This window comes from Chrysoperla carnea, chromosome 1, assembly GCF_905475395.1.
Source record: "Chrysoperla carnea chromosome 1, inChrCarn1.1, whole genome shotgun sequence".
Taxonomy (NCBI): Eukaryota; Metazoa; Arthropoda; class Insecta; order Neuroptera; family Chrysopidae; genus Chrysoperla; species Chrysoperla carnea.
The window spans coordinates 87,782,779-87,799,066 of record NC_058337.1 but is presented as its reverse complement, the minus strand read 5'-3'; the positions used below and the strand labels follow the sequence as shown (position 1 = coordinate 87,799,066).

The 16,288-nt window shown below is 30.1% G+C and overlaps 2 protein-coding genes across 5 annotated transcripts; one reads left to right on the top strand and one right to left on the bottom strand.

Moving 5' to 3' along the window:
- The first annotated feature begins 489 nt into the window (after positions 1-489).
- LOC123304911 (transmembrane protein 18) lies at positions 490-4,573 on the top strand. Its single transcript, XM_044886460.1, has 4 exons — positions 490-551; positions 621-738; positions 2,648-2,796; positions 3,260-4,573. Exons 1-4 carry the CDS (start codon positions 492-494, stop codon positions 3,356-3,358), a joined length of 426 nt encoding a protein of 141 aa, XP_044742395.1. The 5' UTR covers positions 490-491; the 3' UTR covers positions 3,359-4,573.
- A 5,029-nt stretch (positions 4,574-9,602) lies between these two features.
- On the bottom strand, positions 9,603-13,621 carry LOC123299815 (cytoplasmic dynein 1 light intermediate chain 1). Of its 4 annotated transcripts, none has more exons than XM_044882189.1 (9): positions 13,532-13,621; positions 13,274-13,344; positions 13,022-13,212; positions 12,738-12,960; positions 12,276-12,474; positions 10,861-11,090; positions 10,253-10,364; positions 9,984-10,187; positions 9,603-9,921 (listed from the first exon to the last, which is right to left on the bottom strand). In XM_044882189.1, exons 1-9 carry the CDS (start codon positions 13,532-13,534, stop codon positions 9,661-9,663), a joined length of 1,494 nt encoding a protein of 497 aa, XP_044738124.1. In that variant the 5' UTR covers positions 13,535-13,621; the 3' UTR covers positions 9,603-9,660. The 4 variants fall into 4 exon arrangements, with proteins under 4 accessions (XP_044738124.1, XP_044738150.1, XP_044738142.1 ...); XM_044882215.1 differs by having other exon boundaries at positions 10,020-10,187; XM_044882207.1 differs by lacking the exon at positions 13,532-13,621 and adding an exon at positions 13,419-13,519.
- Positions 13,622-16,288: the final 2,667 nt, after the last annotated feature.

Here is a 16,288-nt window from a genome sequence, read left to right as displayed (position 1 = left end):
TACTCGGGTACGTCATTTTAAAAAAATTTTACGAAAAAGATGGCTAACGTTGACGCATGCTCAAAATAAAATTTGTGATGACATATTTATACCGTACATCTATCTGTAGACCGTCTCTGAGTAGTCTATTTTTGAAATCTATGATGTTTATTCATTCCAGTAAATATTTCTTTCAGTGTTGAACTTATAGTACATGTTCCTTTTGAGCACTTTTTACACTAAATATAAGTAGAAAGAGATAGTCTTATTATATTGTAAACTGTGGTAGTGTTGTCTCATTATCTTTTTCTACTTCAACTTAGTGCTACACCGAGGCAAAAAGAACAAATTTATTGCAGCTCATAATGCGACTGTTGTTTTTTTACACTTGACAGACTTGACATAATTAATGAATTCATAGATTAAAGGTAAATAATTTTTGTGATTTCATCATATCGTTTAGGGTTATAGTAAATATTTAGATTTTGATGATTTATTAATTAACTTTAATCATGGATTCACAATTTATTGAAATGAATGAAATATCTGGTGTTTGGACGTTTTTAAAAAGTGTAAGTAGCATTATTTTTGTATGAAGTAAATCATCTTTATAATAAAACATATTTATTTATTTATTACAGATTGAATGGCAAGATCCTTGGCTTATTTGTTTGATTGTATTTCATGTAATTATTACATTAATGGCCTTATTAACAAAGAATTATGGAAATTTTCAAATTGTCTTGTTTTTAGTTCTTTGTATGTTTTTGTAGAATTCTAATTTTACGTTGTTATAATCGTATTCAATTCGGTCTACAAAATATTTCTAAGCTTCCTATTACTTTAAAAATTAAATATTAAGATGGTATGAATTGACATAAAAAAATGTCTCGTCGAAATCAAGTAACGGTTTCTGCAGATGCTTGTCAAGTTTTCAAAGTCTAAACCTATGATATAGTATAATATCTTAAGTTTTCGGAAACTTACGTGCCATCGGCAAGTATGTCCATTGATATGTATAATTAAAGTTAAAAGATTTATGATTAATTTTGACGAAGGTAAATGTCAAATAAGAGCGGAGATGAATCCTAAATAGCTAGCTAAGGTAAAAAAATTAATCCCGAATATACGAAATTCAAAATTTATTTATTTTCCAAAGTGGTTTATAATAAAATATTTATACACATCTGCCAATCAATTTATAGTTTATCTCTTTTAAAGGATAATGTGAAACATATAGATCTTTTCTATTTAAATTACATAAGTATTATTGATTTTTTTTTTTTCGGGCAACATATTCAAAATATTATTCTAGAAAAATAACACCAATTATTAAACTTTTTAATAAATTGTCCAAAAAAAAAAAGAATTTTAATTTAAAGAAATTCAAAATGAAACGATATAATAGAACGAAGTTTCGGTTTCGGCTGGAGTTTCCGTTCAAAACGCCCGAAATTCTAAAACATTTCATCCATGAACGTGTATGAATGTAGAGTGTTCCATTTACAATATTATTTTTGATTTTATAATTTAAAAAAACATCCTTAATTACTTAAATTTTGGATACAATTTTGACACGTTTCCACACTTATCTCTTGAATGATATCAACGATATTTAGCGCATGTTAAATCGCAAGATCTTGGCGATGAATTAAAGTCTACTATACGAGAGATTATGGTTGCTTGCCAATTTAAAAGTAACATTGAAAATGAAACATCCTTTATAAAAGTAATTGTCTTATATTGTGGCTATAAATTTTTGGCTTAGCTAGATTTTTTGAGGGTATATGAATGTCTTAAGCATAATCTAAAAAGTAACCGTTGATTGAAAGAACATATAAAATGTTTGAATTTACGAAGGCATTTTAGATACAAAAATATTTTTGCTCCCCAATATTGTCATTCGAAATTTTTATATTTTTAGAGTAACACATTAGCTTCTGGATATTCCAGATTCAATTTCAAGAATTTAATTTCTATTAAGTACTAATTTTGTAGAAGTTTTATTTTTTTCTAAGTCACATTAAATAAAAAATTCATATAAGAAAAACAATTTTGACGATACTGTATGAAACAATTCACTGCCTTTGATTAGTGATTGATATTTGTAGACTCCAATTGAATATGATTATAATCCAATTAGTTAAGGATATTAATATAATGCGCAAGCCATAGAACCGCCTGGATCTTGGTAATTAGAGAGATGGGGTGATATTGAAACTTTATCATGAGTAAGATTCATGATTCTGAAAATTGGATAATCAATTAGTTTTGAGTTACGAATGAAAACGGGGAACAATTTCCTTTGAAGTATTGATTGATTACACCGCTAGAACCGCTAAAAATACAATAAATAACTGAGGGTAGTTTACACCACGTGGACTTCAAAAAACATTTTCAAAACAGAACTATACTTTGCTTCATCTGAATTTTACTAGGAGTATGTTAAGTCTATATATTTTTATTTAACCAAAACTCGTTTGGTCTTATGAAAATTATTTCCTGCATACATGCATGTTCAAAATGTAGCACATTGACTTTAACTTTTTAATTGCTAAGAACCAGAAGATTACCTTTTAAGTTTTCATGCTGCGTAATATCTTTAACTAATTTTTCTTCATAAGCTAATCAATAAAACATATTATTTAATTTAAATTTCCCATTTTAGTAGTAATGGTTTATTTCTCAGAAAATATTAATGAAATAGCGTCGCTTAATTGGAAGAAATTTTCCAGGCAGCAATACTTTGATAGTAAAGGCCTTTTTATATCAATAGTATTTTCAGTTCCTATATTATTAAACTGTATGCTTATGGTGGTAAGAATTTTTTATTTCTTCTTTTCATTTAGGTTGTACTATTAAAGTTCGTTACAACAGCGAATAATCAGTTTCCAGTTTTGTAATATACAGAGGCTTCAAAATTATTCTTATACACATTTTATCCGAGAATATTTCAAAGATCTCAGCCCCGTGATAGTAAAGAAATGAAAAAATGAATGAAATGATCAGATGGGTGGCTTTTATCAGGCCACTCAGCTGATCGTATTCATTGATTCAAAAGATTATAAAATATACTCGTAGTCACCTCTTTTATCACTAAACTCCAGAACTTTTTACTATTAAATGTCAATCCAAAATATCTACATAAATTATTGCTATATCCTGCTGTGTATATCCTAGAATAGTTTCATCGAATTTTTGCAGTTAATGTAATTATATTAGAAAGCAAAATTTTTATCTATAATCGTTAGAAGTATTTATGGTTTTTTTTAAACTACAGGGTCAATGGCTATACCAATCCACTCAACTAATGACAAAATTAAAACGAGCTCAATTACGAGAGAAACTTAAACAACAAAATAATATTAAACAAGATTGAGAAGAATTTTAAATTGGAATATGAGAGACAAATGTGCCAGATCTATTAAATTATCACAAAACTTTAAAAAAAATACGGTGTAACAGCAATAACACCCAAGAGCAAAGAATTTTACAACTACGTTAAAATCGGAAACGCCTCTTAGAGCTACATGGTATAAAAACGTTATTGGCTCGATTTTATCGAATGATATCATTGAAAATGAACTGTTGACATGAATTGTCATACATGCCTAGGTTGTGACTACTGTGTCTTCATCGAATCCACGGTTACTTATGAATCATTGTCGATCCCAGAATACTCCAAAACAAATAAATACATATATGTGACTATGTATCGATTATGAGTGATAGAGTTAAAGGGTGGAAGTCTCTAAAGGCAGTTAAACTAAAAAAGTGGAACTTTTAAAGAGGAAAATAGTGAAGATTCAATAAATGGCCTATATGATATATGCTATATGGCGTTGGTGTAGATTTAACTTGAAGTATTCTGTTTTGATTGAACTTAGGTCTTTTGAATTGAATACGTACAGGATATATTAATAATACCGTTAAATGAAAAAAATCACTAATATGAACAAGGCTTTTACCAAACGCATAGTTTAAAATTACAAATAATAAATTCTACAGGGGCGTTTTAGTAAATTTCTTCTATTTGAAGGCTACATTTTATGAACAGAGTCTGCCTTCCTTTCTAACTCTAACGTCTATAGACTCGACCAGGAAGGTGTTAGATACATACAATACGATTACAAGTCTGTTTGTGAGACTCTGATGGCGTAAGTATATTACTAACAAGTTTAAAAAAACTAAATACCATTTATATTTTAAACATAGTAATTACATATTTACTCGCTGGATTATAAAGATACAATACGGTCACTCTGCACTTAAGGGACTCTAGCAGTGTCCCTTTAATGTTTAATGTAATATAAATTTTTATCCGCTAGGCACCACCTTAGTAGGCCATAACTTATTTAATTCACTCACAGATGGCGACACTATAGTTAGCAATATATCTTAAACCTCTTATATTTATCTAACCTTCGTGGTATCGATGTAAACTATGAAATATGACAGTTTATTGATCATAAAAATAATAATAATTTGCGACATATTATCTTTTAAGATTTAAGTATTTGATGAAGACATTGGTATATACAGTGTCCCCCCGGATAGAGGTAACTTTACTTGTTCATTTTCTTATTTTGCATTTTAAGAAAAAAAGCCATTCTTTATAAGAAGTTTTGCTTATTATGAAAAGTATGTAGGAATATTTAAAACTTTTAAATAATGTACAGAGTAGCCAAAAATTTGGTATCACTATTTTTTTTTTGTTGAAACTACGCTTCGTTTTTAAAAGTTGACAAAATGTTACTAAAAAAAGTTACTCGAAATTAACAATTATGACTATACAAAATATCAAGAAGATCTTTCCAACTTTGACAATTCCATTCTTAGTGAATGTTTATACGAGAAAATAAATTTTCTTTTTAATTTTCTAAACTAGTCCACAAAAAAATACAGTCTCGAATAGTACATGTTAATTGATTTATTATTATTTTCTTTTTTACGTTTTTTTATAATTAGAGCTTTTGTTCAAATAAAAAATGATGCTATAATTAAAGTACACGGATCTTCTTGATATTTTGTATAGACTCATAATTGTTAATTGTGAGTAACTTTTCTTAGTAACATTTCGCCAATTTATAAAAAAGAAGGGTAGTTTACCAAAAATAAAAATAGTGATTCAAAATTTTTGGCTACCCTGTACAATATTTAGAAGTTTTAAATATACTTACATACTTTTCAGAATAAGCAAAACTTCTTATAAAGAATGACTTTTTTTCTTAAAATGCAAAATAAGGAAATTTACAAGTATAGTTACCTTTATCCGGGGACACACTATATAATATGAAGCGTACAAACTAATTGCTTGATAGAGTCTGGCTGTAAGAAAAGGGAAAGCGGCGCTAAACGTTCTAATTTGCGGCCTTCGTCAAAGTTATTTTAAATTCGACTCTTCCGTCATTCTTTTTACTCGTTGTACACAACATGTGATGTATAATAATTTCAAATATTTTTGCTTCAATCAAAACACTAGGTGGAATTAAGTGGAATGTAACTTATCAATCATATATGTATTTCCAATCTTGACATAGTTTTAAAATTCTTTGATACTGTTTGATACCAAGTTGAAATTGATATTATTTTTATATATTTTATAATATTTTTAATATGGTTTTAATTTTAGTATTATTATGAAAATAATCTCGAAATATAAATGGATTCGTTATGAAAATTTGTCAGATTTTCAAGCATTAATAATTATAAATATTCATAATGATTTTAACATTTCTACAGCATTTCTATGTCCTCTTGAACTTACAAAATTCAAATATTTTAATTTTTATACCAAATAATAATAAATATGTTTACTTGTTTTATAATCGGACACCAAAGTTTTCAGTGTAAATAGTTAATGTGAAATGGATAAAGTCATTATGAGTAGTTTCATGGAAAAAATACAAATTTTGTGATAATATATTGTGCATTCAAAAATTTGTTTGAAAATCATTGTTACCAGATTAATCCTTTACAATTTTAATGGTAATACATTCGTTTAATCAATCTTTAAACTGATTAATATAATCTTTTAAGTGAGGTAACTATATCAATGATTAGAATGCCTTTTATTTAAAAAACAACAACTTGTAAATTTTAGTAGTACTTGTATTATAAGGAAACTTTGAAAACTTGTTTTATTCTTGGGAATTGATTCTGGCCTATTGCGCTGGCATGCGTACCAACATTATAAGTGAAAAATGCCTGAAATGAGTAAATTTTTCTTCAGTTTTTTAATTTTTTGAACAATAAAATATCAATTTTTTCATAATGCATCCGCGACATTTTATCGTATTTTCAACTGCCTTTTTTCGTATTTCAACAAATTTGCGGGAGAGGGGGCAGCAATTTTCGCAACAGCCTATTTTTAAACCCGGGTCTATGTATCAAAGTTTATAAACTTAGAGATAGTTTCATATTTCAGGGGCACCACGCAGCACTTTTAGGGAAGCAATATGAGGTCATTCATAAATTACGCCACGTATTAAGTGAGAGGAGGTTATCTAAAATTTGTGATATATGTGACAGGGAGGTTTGGACGTTTTTAAATATTGTAACGTCAAAAGTGAAATTCATACGTTAATCCATGAAAAATAGTACATTTTTATCAATAACATGGATTAACGTAATAAACTATGATTTAAGCGAGACTGATTTAATTTAAAAAATGGGTTTTATAGGTAAGATAGCCAAAATGTAACGTCATGGCGTAAGTAAGGGTTAATCAAGTGATACAATTTAAAAATGACTTCTAATTTATAGGTCAAATCATTCCTTTTTTTTAATTAGGCTTAAATAATAGACTTATATCTTTTAAAGGCTTTTAACAAAAAGTGTTTAATTTACTTATTTATATTTTCGATTTTTATTGTCGTGATATTTGCTTTAAAGTAATATTTTTCGCTGGATTCAAAATTTTAAAAAGTGGAAATCAATGTCCTGTCTGATTACACACGAAAACGAAAAATTGACTTCCGAAAAAATTTTATTATTTATTTGGTTGTTTTGAATTAAAATAGTGTAATCATACTATCTGGTAACTTTGGTTAAAAAACAAATTATGGAAAAAAATTACCCTAGTCAAAAAAAAAAATTGTCCACAATTTATCAGATTTTTAAAAAAATGGACTGAACGATTAGCAATAACATAATTTTTGCATTAATTTCGCTACTACTATAATCCATAGTTTGCTCAACATGGATCATTTTATAAAGGAAAAAAAATATGCGAGCTTATTTGTGTGTATATTAGTTTTTAAAAGATTTAACCATTTATTACATAAAATAATCGCCGATTTCTTTCCAACATAATTTTGTTAAAGTATTTTGTAAATAATATTAACGCTGGTGCCATATAAAATTTGTTTAAAATTCAGCATCCAAGTGTTTTTATCCCTAGGATAACATAATTCAAACTATAGAGTGAATAAAAAATAAATTTTAAATATAGAATATGCCTTAATTAAATCAACTATTGGGATAATAAAATCCTCCAATGTCGTTGAAATCGGCCGTTAATAATTGTATATTATAATATTTAAGTACTAACGATAAATAATCTTTTGTACAATGTATGTAAATAAATGTCAATTTAATTATCAAAAGAATTTTTTTTAATCCCTCACACAAAATCAAACCCAGAAATAAAAATCTCGATTTTTTTTAACTATTTTAAAATAAGCACAGTTTTTCTATAATTATCTTATATATTTAAACGAGCAATTATTGTATATATATATATATATCAACGATCTTGGAAATGGCAATGAGTATGTACGGGTTTTTTGGGGCGATAAGTCGATCTAACAAGGTTTCATTTTATAAAAACGTCGTTTTATTCGTTTTTTCATGAAAAACTGAAACATACATCGCAAAATATGACTCTTCCTGACATCTTTTGGTGTATATCGTAGTTAATGAAATACAATGCAAATTATAACTCTTCCTGACATCTATTGGTGTATATCGTAGTTAATGATTCAAATTGGTATTTGTGTGGAGACATTTAAAACGGTCTTCTATTAGTGATAAAATTTGTGTCTTTTTAAGAATACCGAGCAAAGCTCGGTCATCCAGATATTGAAATATTATCTTTTTATTAAATAGTTAAAATGAAAAAATCATAGAAAAACAGAACAGGTAAAAAAAACACAAAAAATAGCCCTCATTAATACGACATTCCATGAAATGATAGGCCGTACATACCATTAATTACTTGAATAATTAATAGAAAACAGAACGATATGCCCGTTACAAATACTCACCAATATTTGTTAACTTATTTCAACCACGAGAGAAATATAATTCAAATTAGATTCACTACTCTTTGGCTCACTCATTTTTTAAACTTATTTCACCTCATATACTCCGTGGATCGCAATACAAATGCTAGTATACTGCCCAACTCGATTACGAAATTGTTGACAATGTTAAATACATTGTAATGAATTATCAAACCGTGCTGGGAAGCCCGAGCGAGGAAACGTCATTCAGATTATCTGTAGCAATATTAGGAATCCACATCCTATTTCGAAACGTAATTCATATCCACACGAGACATTGCTACGTTTACTTCATTCACCTTAGCAAGCATTGCCATGTTCCCACGGTTTCGGGACGCCCCCAAGAACACGTTATGAGTTTCTTATACGACTATTGACGAATTATTGGTTATTGGACTTTGGCATATAACCTCATTTCAAGAATTCAGAAAGTTCCCACATACATCAGTTTCCCACAAAGTTCAAACGGATGAGATATTCTTTCGTTAGTATCTCCGAAACTATTGGCTATCGTACTTTGGCGTAGATCAGGCAATTCTCACATATATTACTTTTCTATAAGATTTGAGCCGTGTCCTTTAATATAAGAATATATCCTTGAGAAAGCTTCCTTAGAAATCCCCATTCACCCACACCATCAGTGTAAAAAGTAGAAAAGTGTAGTTTTAACCTTAAAACTACAGGTTTTTACCATTTTCGAGGGATTGCGAATTAGATATTATAATAAATTATAACTGATGTACTATTTGTATTATTAACAAAATTCATTCAGTAGTTTTTGCATGAAAATTTTCAAATTTTGAAAATCCGTAACTTCCTTTTAGGGGTTGAATTTTCATAAATCTGTTCGTCTACGTCATAATAACTATCTGTGTGACAAATTTCACCCTAATCCGTTCAGTGGTTTGAGCTATGTGTTGATATATCAGTCAGTCATTCTCATTCCAGGTTCACATTCTCATTTATAAAAATAGTACAGGAGACGGTATGCAGAGTAACAGATGAGACATATTTTTTATGAAATTTTATTGATTTAAAACACGTCTATGATGTTTTCTTGTCTATTTTTTAATAAATTAATTTTAATCAATTTTTTCCTTATATGGTTTTTTGCAGGCAAGCCTATACGTAAGTTTTAAATGAGAAATATAAAATACCCGCCTCAACTGCTGCATTTAGCTATCAATAAATCGAATGATACGTAATACGTAAAGAAAGCTTTTATTTATTAATATTTTTTTTTTTTAAATTTAAAAATTAACATGGTTAATTAAAATTCATCAATACATCAATTATGCTACTCATTAATAAATTAAAAAATATCATCAATATATATAAATACAATGTTAAGCGTTTAATTGGAATAATAAAAATATATATATTTTATCCACTAAATTTAACAATCTGATGCATTTAAATCAACTTCAGTGGGGGACGAAGCTTTTTTAGCACGTGTAAGTCTATCTAATTCAGCTGCTGCATCTGAACGCATTGAAGCTTTATCAACAACTATTTCACCAGGTGTACCTGGTTTAGGCGATGCTTGACCCAATCCAGGCGGTGCTCCAGGTGATGTTTTCTTATTTAACAGCGAATTAAAGAAATTTGCTAACACTCGTTCACCGCCAGGTGCTCCAACAACTTTAGTCCCTTCAATCTGTAACATGCAATTATGGTTTAACATTAGTTACAAACCGGCACAAAACACTACAGAATTACCTTCTTAGGTGAACCTTGTGCACCTACGGCACCTACCGGTCTAGGTGATGATTTTATTCCCATTGATGTGGATCGCATTGGTGATTCACCGACTCGTACGCCGCTTGATGCTAAACCACCACCTGCTTGTAGAACTTGTTGATGTCTTGTTAAAAACGCTTGTTCGTCTTCGGCTAGAATTTCTGTTTCTCGATTTGAGACTGTCTGTAATATCGTAGACAAAACCAATTAGTTTTACAATAAATTTATTTTCCCAACAATTAACTTACCTTTCTGGTAATAGGCTGCACTATAATATCTCGGTAATAGTCAGTTGCTTTACAAGTGTGTAAATTTTCATGCAAAATACTTATTTTCTTTAAATTATCCCAGCCAATTGGTCTAAAAAAGAAAATGTTAAGGGAAGGCGTTGGAAAGAGAGTCCATGTATGAAAAAGTATGCTACCAAATTTTTCTTTAAATTCTTGTTTAGGGAATGTAGAAGAATATAAAAATTCATGTTGTCGGCGGTAAATTTCCTACCGTTATTCGAGAAATAATTGATGAAATTAAGGTTGAAATATCAATTGTAACTCGAGAACGCCGTAACGCAGAGAATTATTCTGCAATTATATGGAGTACAAACAACATTCATAACTTAGGTAATATTTGTCTACAAAGCAAAGTCGCATCTATCGAATGTACATATATATATTCGATAGAAACGCAATTGCAATGTCAGTTGGTGGGTATTATTTCCCCCAAAAGAAGAGTTATATTACAAATGGTACTGAGCATTCATTAGTCTAAGATTTTCGTTCGTGGTTCTTGACTCATTATATTTTTAAAATTTATAATGTAGGTACTATCGAAAATAATACATAAGCGAATTACTTACATAAATACTGCATCTTTTTCCACAACTAAAGCTGGAGTACGGAATGGTAGACCATAAATACGATGTGTTAAATATTTGTATAATAAATCACAATTTTTATCTTCTTTAGCACTCGTATAAAATAAAGCAGCACCGTATTGCAAACAAAATTTTCGAATCCATTGTTGCATAAAATCTAAATGTTCGTCGCGATAATCGTGTTCTTTTTCTAATGTTGACATATAATCAGTCTGAAAATTCAATACAAATTTTAATTGATTCAAAAATAAAAACTTTTGTCATTTAAAATGTTGCAAATGATAAAAATGAAGCGAGATCATTGAAGATAGATCATAAGAAAGTTATAAAAATTTTTGAAACAGAAATACTTTCAAAGTTTGGAATCTTTTGAAAAATGCGGTCTTTACGCAGACAATGTATACTGTCAATAATTGCTTTTATGTGTTGACATACGATCTCAAAGACCACGTGGAAATAGTAAAATTTTTTTCTATCTCCTACTTCATCGTCTGCGATTGTCATAGTCCTCAGTATCTTCGAGTTTAGTTTTCATGAGAAGTGTTAGCGGAGTTAAATTAAGTCAGCAAGTACGATCGATTTGAGAGTCCATCGCAGTTTTTATTGATTATGTACATTACTTATTGTTGTTGTTTACTTATAATTATGCATACGATATTTACATCATGGTCTATTCGATTATTTTTGATGTAATATGCTACATACAGGCGTAAACTAAATATTGACAAATATCTTGTCTAGTAATCTTAAAAAAATTTATTGAGTTGAAAAAATTGCATTCGTATCTAGAACTCGAATAGTCTAATTGGTAGGGCGCTTGACATGAATCTAAGAAGTCAGGGTTCGAGTGTATTTTTTCAATTCTCTTTAATTAAGATTATGTACATGTTTTATCAAACTTTTTAAAATTAGTTTGAACAAAAAAAAAAAAAAAATATGGCTAAACCCTAAATCTTGTCGGACTATTCTTTTGCAGTGTTAGTAATGACATCTAATGCAGCAGACTTGAATAACAAAGTTGACAATTCAATGTATTCACTTGTCCTGTCAGATCGTAACGTCAGTTTAGAATAGCTTTTTTAATAATTCATTTCGAAAATAGTGTTGGCGGAATTAAAATTATTGAAACCAATCGAAAATTGCCATAATAATTTAACACGTCCAATATTTTCAGAATCCTTTTCGAAACTATAACAGGTAAAAGGTTCGAGTAAGACAGATTTCAGTTATTAAAAGAGAAGTTTTGCGTATGGTTTGCAAATTTAATACCTTTATGGCGAATAGTCTTTAAAAAGCCCTGCAAATAATACTTTTTTAGAAAAAACATTACTTCTATTTTTTTGTCTTTTTGTAGCTATAACAGCTTGAAATAAAATTTTAAGAATAAATGTACTTACCTTTGTAACGACAACTACGATATCCAAACCTAAATTATGTGTAAGAACACCTTCTGGTAAAGGTGAGCTGCCATCATCTAACGGATCAATACCATCACCATCCGTGGTGTCTCCTAAATTACGTGACGTACGCCTCAATGGAGATTCTAATTCATCACCTGGTTCAATATATTCTTGCCAGCTTCGAATTAAATTTTGCCTGTGAAATATTCGTCAAAATAAAAATAAAGTTTTGGTGATTTTCAATTTAAAATAACCAATCTAGGCTGAGGCTTGAGAACAAACAATCATAGCTGATTTCTATATGTGATACGAAAATGAATGTTGCTTGATTATAATTTGATACGGTTCATAAGACATTTCTGTATTATTGAGTAAAAGAGTTACCATCTACGCTGCTATCACAGCTTTGGCATCTCTACTCAAGTCTCAGCTTTAAGTTATTCATATTCACACACAAACCTGCATTGTTGTCTAACATCAGATCCTATTTTCAAGGTATCAATATGATCAGCAAGTATAGATGCCCAATTTTGAAGTTGATCTAAAATGCCCCATGGTGTGGTCATTGCAACAGTTAAAATTACCAAAGTATGCGTATAAGTTTCTTCATTCAATGCAAATTTTAAAAGATTAGCATGACCTGGATCACCGTCTAACACCCATACACTTAAACGTGTTTGATCTAAAATCAATTTCCCAATTTTATAAAAAGCCCAAATTAGATCATTAAAAGCATAATTTACCATCACGGTATTCATCACGAACATCAATATAAGCATATTCTAAGCCAGACCCTTTCTTTGGATCTTCTACACCTTGTAACTTCGCAACAAGTGTTGTTTTCCCCGATTCATTGTCACCGAGAAAGAGAACAGATTTACAAGATGGTAATTTTGTATTTCCTCGGGCTTGTACATCGCTTAAGATTGATGACCTAAATGAAACAACAAATATGTCAATTTTGACAATTCAACCTGAATATGAGTCATTCATACCATAAATTATCCTTAGGATCAATTGAATCTTTCTTCTTAATATCTAGAACTTCTGTAGACGGTGCCATTTTCTAAACAATTTCGTAATAAATTAATCAATAATTATTAATAACGAAATTAGTTAATTCTTAACACAAAAAAATACATTTATTACACAAACGTCACATTTATTTCCTTAACAGGAACTCAATTTTACAGTTTACAATGTTGACGGTGTTGACTAATTTAGTTATAAAGGTAGGAGCATACGCTTCTTACCATTTTTTCAAATTATCTCATACGTTCAAAGTGTATTACAGTCCGTCTTTTTTATCCTTTCACTACTTGAATGTCTTGAATGAACAACATAACATCATTTATTACGATGCGTTGTCTAGTATTAAAGTCAAAATTACACTATAATAAAAATTACCTACTAATTTATATTTTTCTTATTGGCGAACGAAATTACCTAGAGATGGCTCTGGTGTGAATGCAATATGGCCGATATAGAGGATTTTCGTTCAAGTTGTCAAAAGAAATTTTTGCATTTTTTTTTTGTTTATTTGTTTTTTTAACATGGAGAAAGCCCTGGATATTCATATTGGTGATATATTTTATCTACTTGGTGGATCAGTAAGGCCGTTGATGGAAAGAGAGGCGCTTTCTCGTTCCAAAAACTTGTTTTTCTGTGGTATCTAATCGAAGCAAAATAATTGTTTATTAATAAAATCTTCATGTTTGCAAACGTCGAACATCACCGAGAAACCTCATGAGATCCAAATCAAAGTGTTTGTAGCCAATGACAACAAAAAAATCGAATGCTATTGTTCTTGCAAAGCGGGCGCGGGAAGCAAGTGCAAGCATGTTTTTGCGACATTGTGCGACAACTGACGCCTGTAGATCTTGTTTTCCCACACTGGGGAACACCACAACGTTTTTCATTTTTGATAATTTCCATCTCAACAACAAAAACATTCAGCACTTGACACTTGTGTAGCTGTCAAAATCCTCTATAATAGTTTCACTAGTCCTCGCTGCTCGGCGCCACCGTATCTTGCGATCGCGAATTACACAGGTCTGCAATTTTTTGTCAGCTGCATGAGATATTTTTACTAAATTATATGTTTTAGAATGCGCTAATTTCAGAAGTGATGGCCATTTTTTTCTATCACGTAAGGTTTTTTTGCAAATTCAAACACAAAAAATTGGTAAAAGAACTCATTTATTAAAAATTATATAGTAGCTTGCAAGCATAGTGACATCCCATCTTCCTTGGTACCGTCCCTCGATATCGCAGACATCCTGGTGAAACCGCTCCTCCTGTTTTTCACTGTAAGCTCCCTGGTTTTCAGCAAAATATTCTTTGTGGGAGTGTAAAAAATGGACCTTCAGGCTTATCTTGCAGCCTTGAGCTTCGTATGCTGCTAGTTGAACAATGGTGTTGTAATCAGGATCCTTAGTATTTCCCAAAAACTTTCGCACTACATCCTTGAACGATACCCAAGCTTCTTTTTACTTCTCAATCATACTTTCCACAAAGAGGGTGTCAGTTAAAAGCCTTCTTATGTCGGGGCCAGTGAAAACTCCCTTTTTCAACTTTGCTTCTGACAGCTTCGGGAGTTTTGTACATAGATATTTAAAACAGTCTCCATCCTTTTGCAGTGATTTTACAAATTGTTTCATCAACCCCAATTTGATATGAAGAGGTGGCAACAAAACTTTTTCTGGCGGCACCAAAGTAGTATTGATAACATTTTTCTCCCCAGGTTTTAAAGTTTCTCGGGGTGGCCAATCACTTTTAGTCCAGTGCTGTTTTCTGGTTCTACTACCACATAAGCATAAGAAGAATGGGTATTTAGTATAGCCTGCCTGCTGACCCAAAAGTATGACGAGTATTTTGAAGTCCCCACAAACCATCCATTGATGGTCCTTATATTTGGTTCTTTCCAGGGTAATGGCCAAATTGTTATACATAGTTAGTTTTCTTCCATATGCACAGAATAACCCATTGGAAGCGAAGCTAATTTATTTTTACTGTGCAATAATACTACTTTAAGATTAGTTTTATATAATATTACTATAAAATACTATATAATACTACTCTAAGACTAGTTTATGTTGTTGCTAATATCTATGAAAACCTATGTGATAGAATGTTTTGAATAGTTTTCCTGTTTTTGGGAGGTCAAAATCTATAAGAAAATGTAAAAAAATCCTATGCAGTTTTTTAGTCGCAGACCTGTGTTATTAACCTTTCATTAGTAAAGAAACTGTACACCAGAGAATATATCGGTAAAATTTACTGATATAGTCTCTGCTGTACACACAGAGAAAAATATTCGGAAGTTTTTCGATTCGATGTACTATTAATGCAATATCATAATATGCTTCATTAATTAACGTTTTTAATTTTGCGAATTTCATACTGTCAATGCCCATTGCAAATACAGTGATATCACTTTTACTCACGCAACGAGAGTGAGAGAGTGATATTTTGACAAGAGGCACGTTGACTGACTATCGCAGTATCGCACGTCGTTGTATCGCTCTTACCTACATTAGCCCTTACTATATATCAGAAAAAATGAAAAATCAAAATATAAATACACAAGTTCGTGTGAGAAAAAGTGCGTTCCTTGGAAAGGGTCCAATTTTCACCATTAATCAAATACAACTATTCAAATATACAAATTGTATTTGCATTTTTACAATAATTGTATTTTGGTTGATGATGGTATTAATTAGAAATGAGTTTTAGTTGTATACCAAAAGCGCAGTTTGGCTTATGTAATGAAATTGAAATCAAACTTTGATAAAATTTATCTTGTAATGTTTTTCTTATTCACTATATAATGTAATTGATTATGTCAAATTCTAAAATAAATCAACCAAGGACGTAGAAAAAAGTTCTTTAATGTTTTTTAGTGTGAACCTGGATGTGGTTCTTAATCTATTACCAACCACGTATGTATCTAATCTATTATCACAGCTGATTCTAGTCTCAGTACTTCAGAGTAGTCACACTTTATTTTC

What these genes read in the sequence shown, in the direction of transcription:
- LOC123304911 (XM_044886460.1), top strand. Translation starts at nt 492, where the DNA reads ATGGATTCACAATTTATTGAAATGAATGAAATATCTGGTGTTTGGACG. An exon ending in TGTCTTGTTTTTAGTTCTTT is followed by an intron (nt 739 to 2,647) that starts GTATGTTTTTGT and finishes TTCCCATTTTAG; the next exon opens with TAGTAATGGTTTATTTCTCA. An exon ending in TAAACTGTATGCTTATGGTG is followed by an intron (nt 2,797 to 3,259) that starts GTAAGAATTTTT and finishes TTTAAACTACAG; the next exon opens with GGTCAATGGCTATACCAATC.
- LOC123299815 (XM_044882189.1), bottom strand. An exon ending in GATGTTAGACAACAATGCAG is followed by an intron (nt 12,475 to 12,737) that starts GTTTGTGTGTGA and finishes AATATTTCACAG; the next exon opens with GCAAAATTTAATTCGAAGCT. An exon ending in TGCAGCCTATTACCAGAAAG is followed by an intron (nt 10,188 to 10,252) that starts GTAAGTTAATTG and finishes ACGATATTACAG; the next exon opens with ACAGTCTCAAATCGAGAAAC.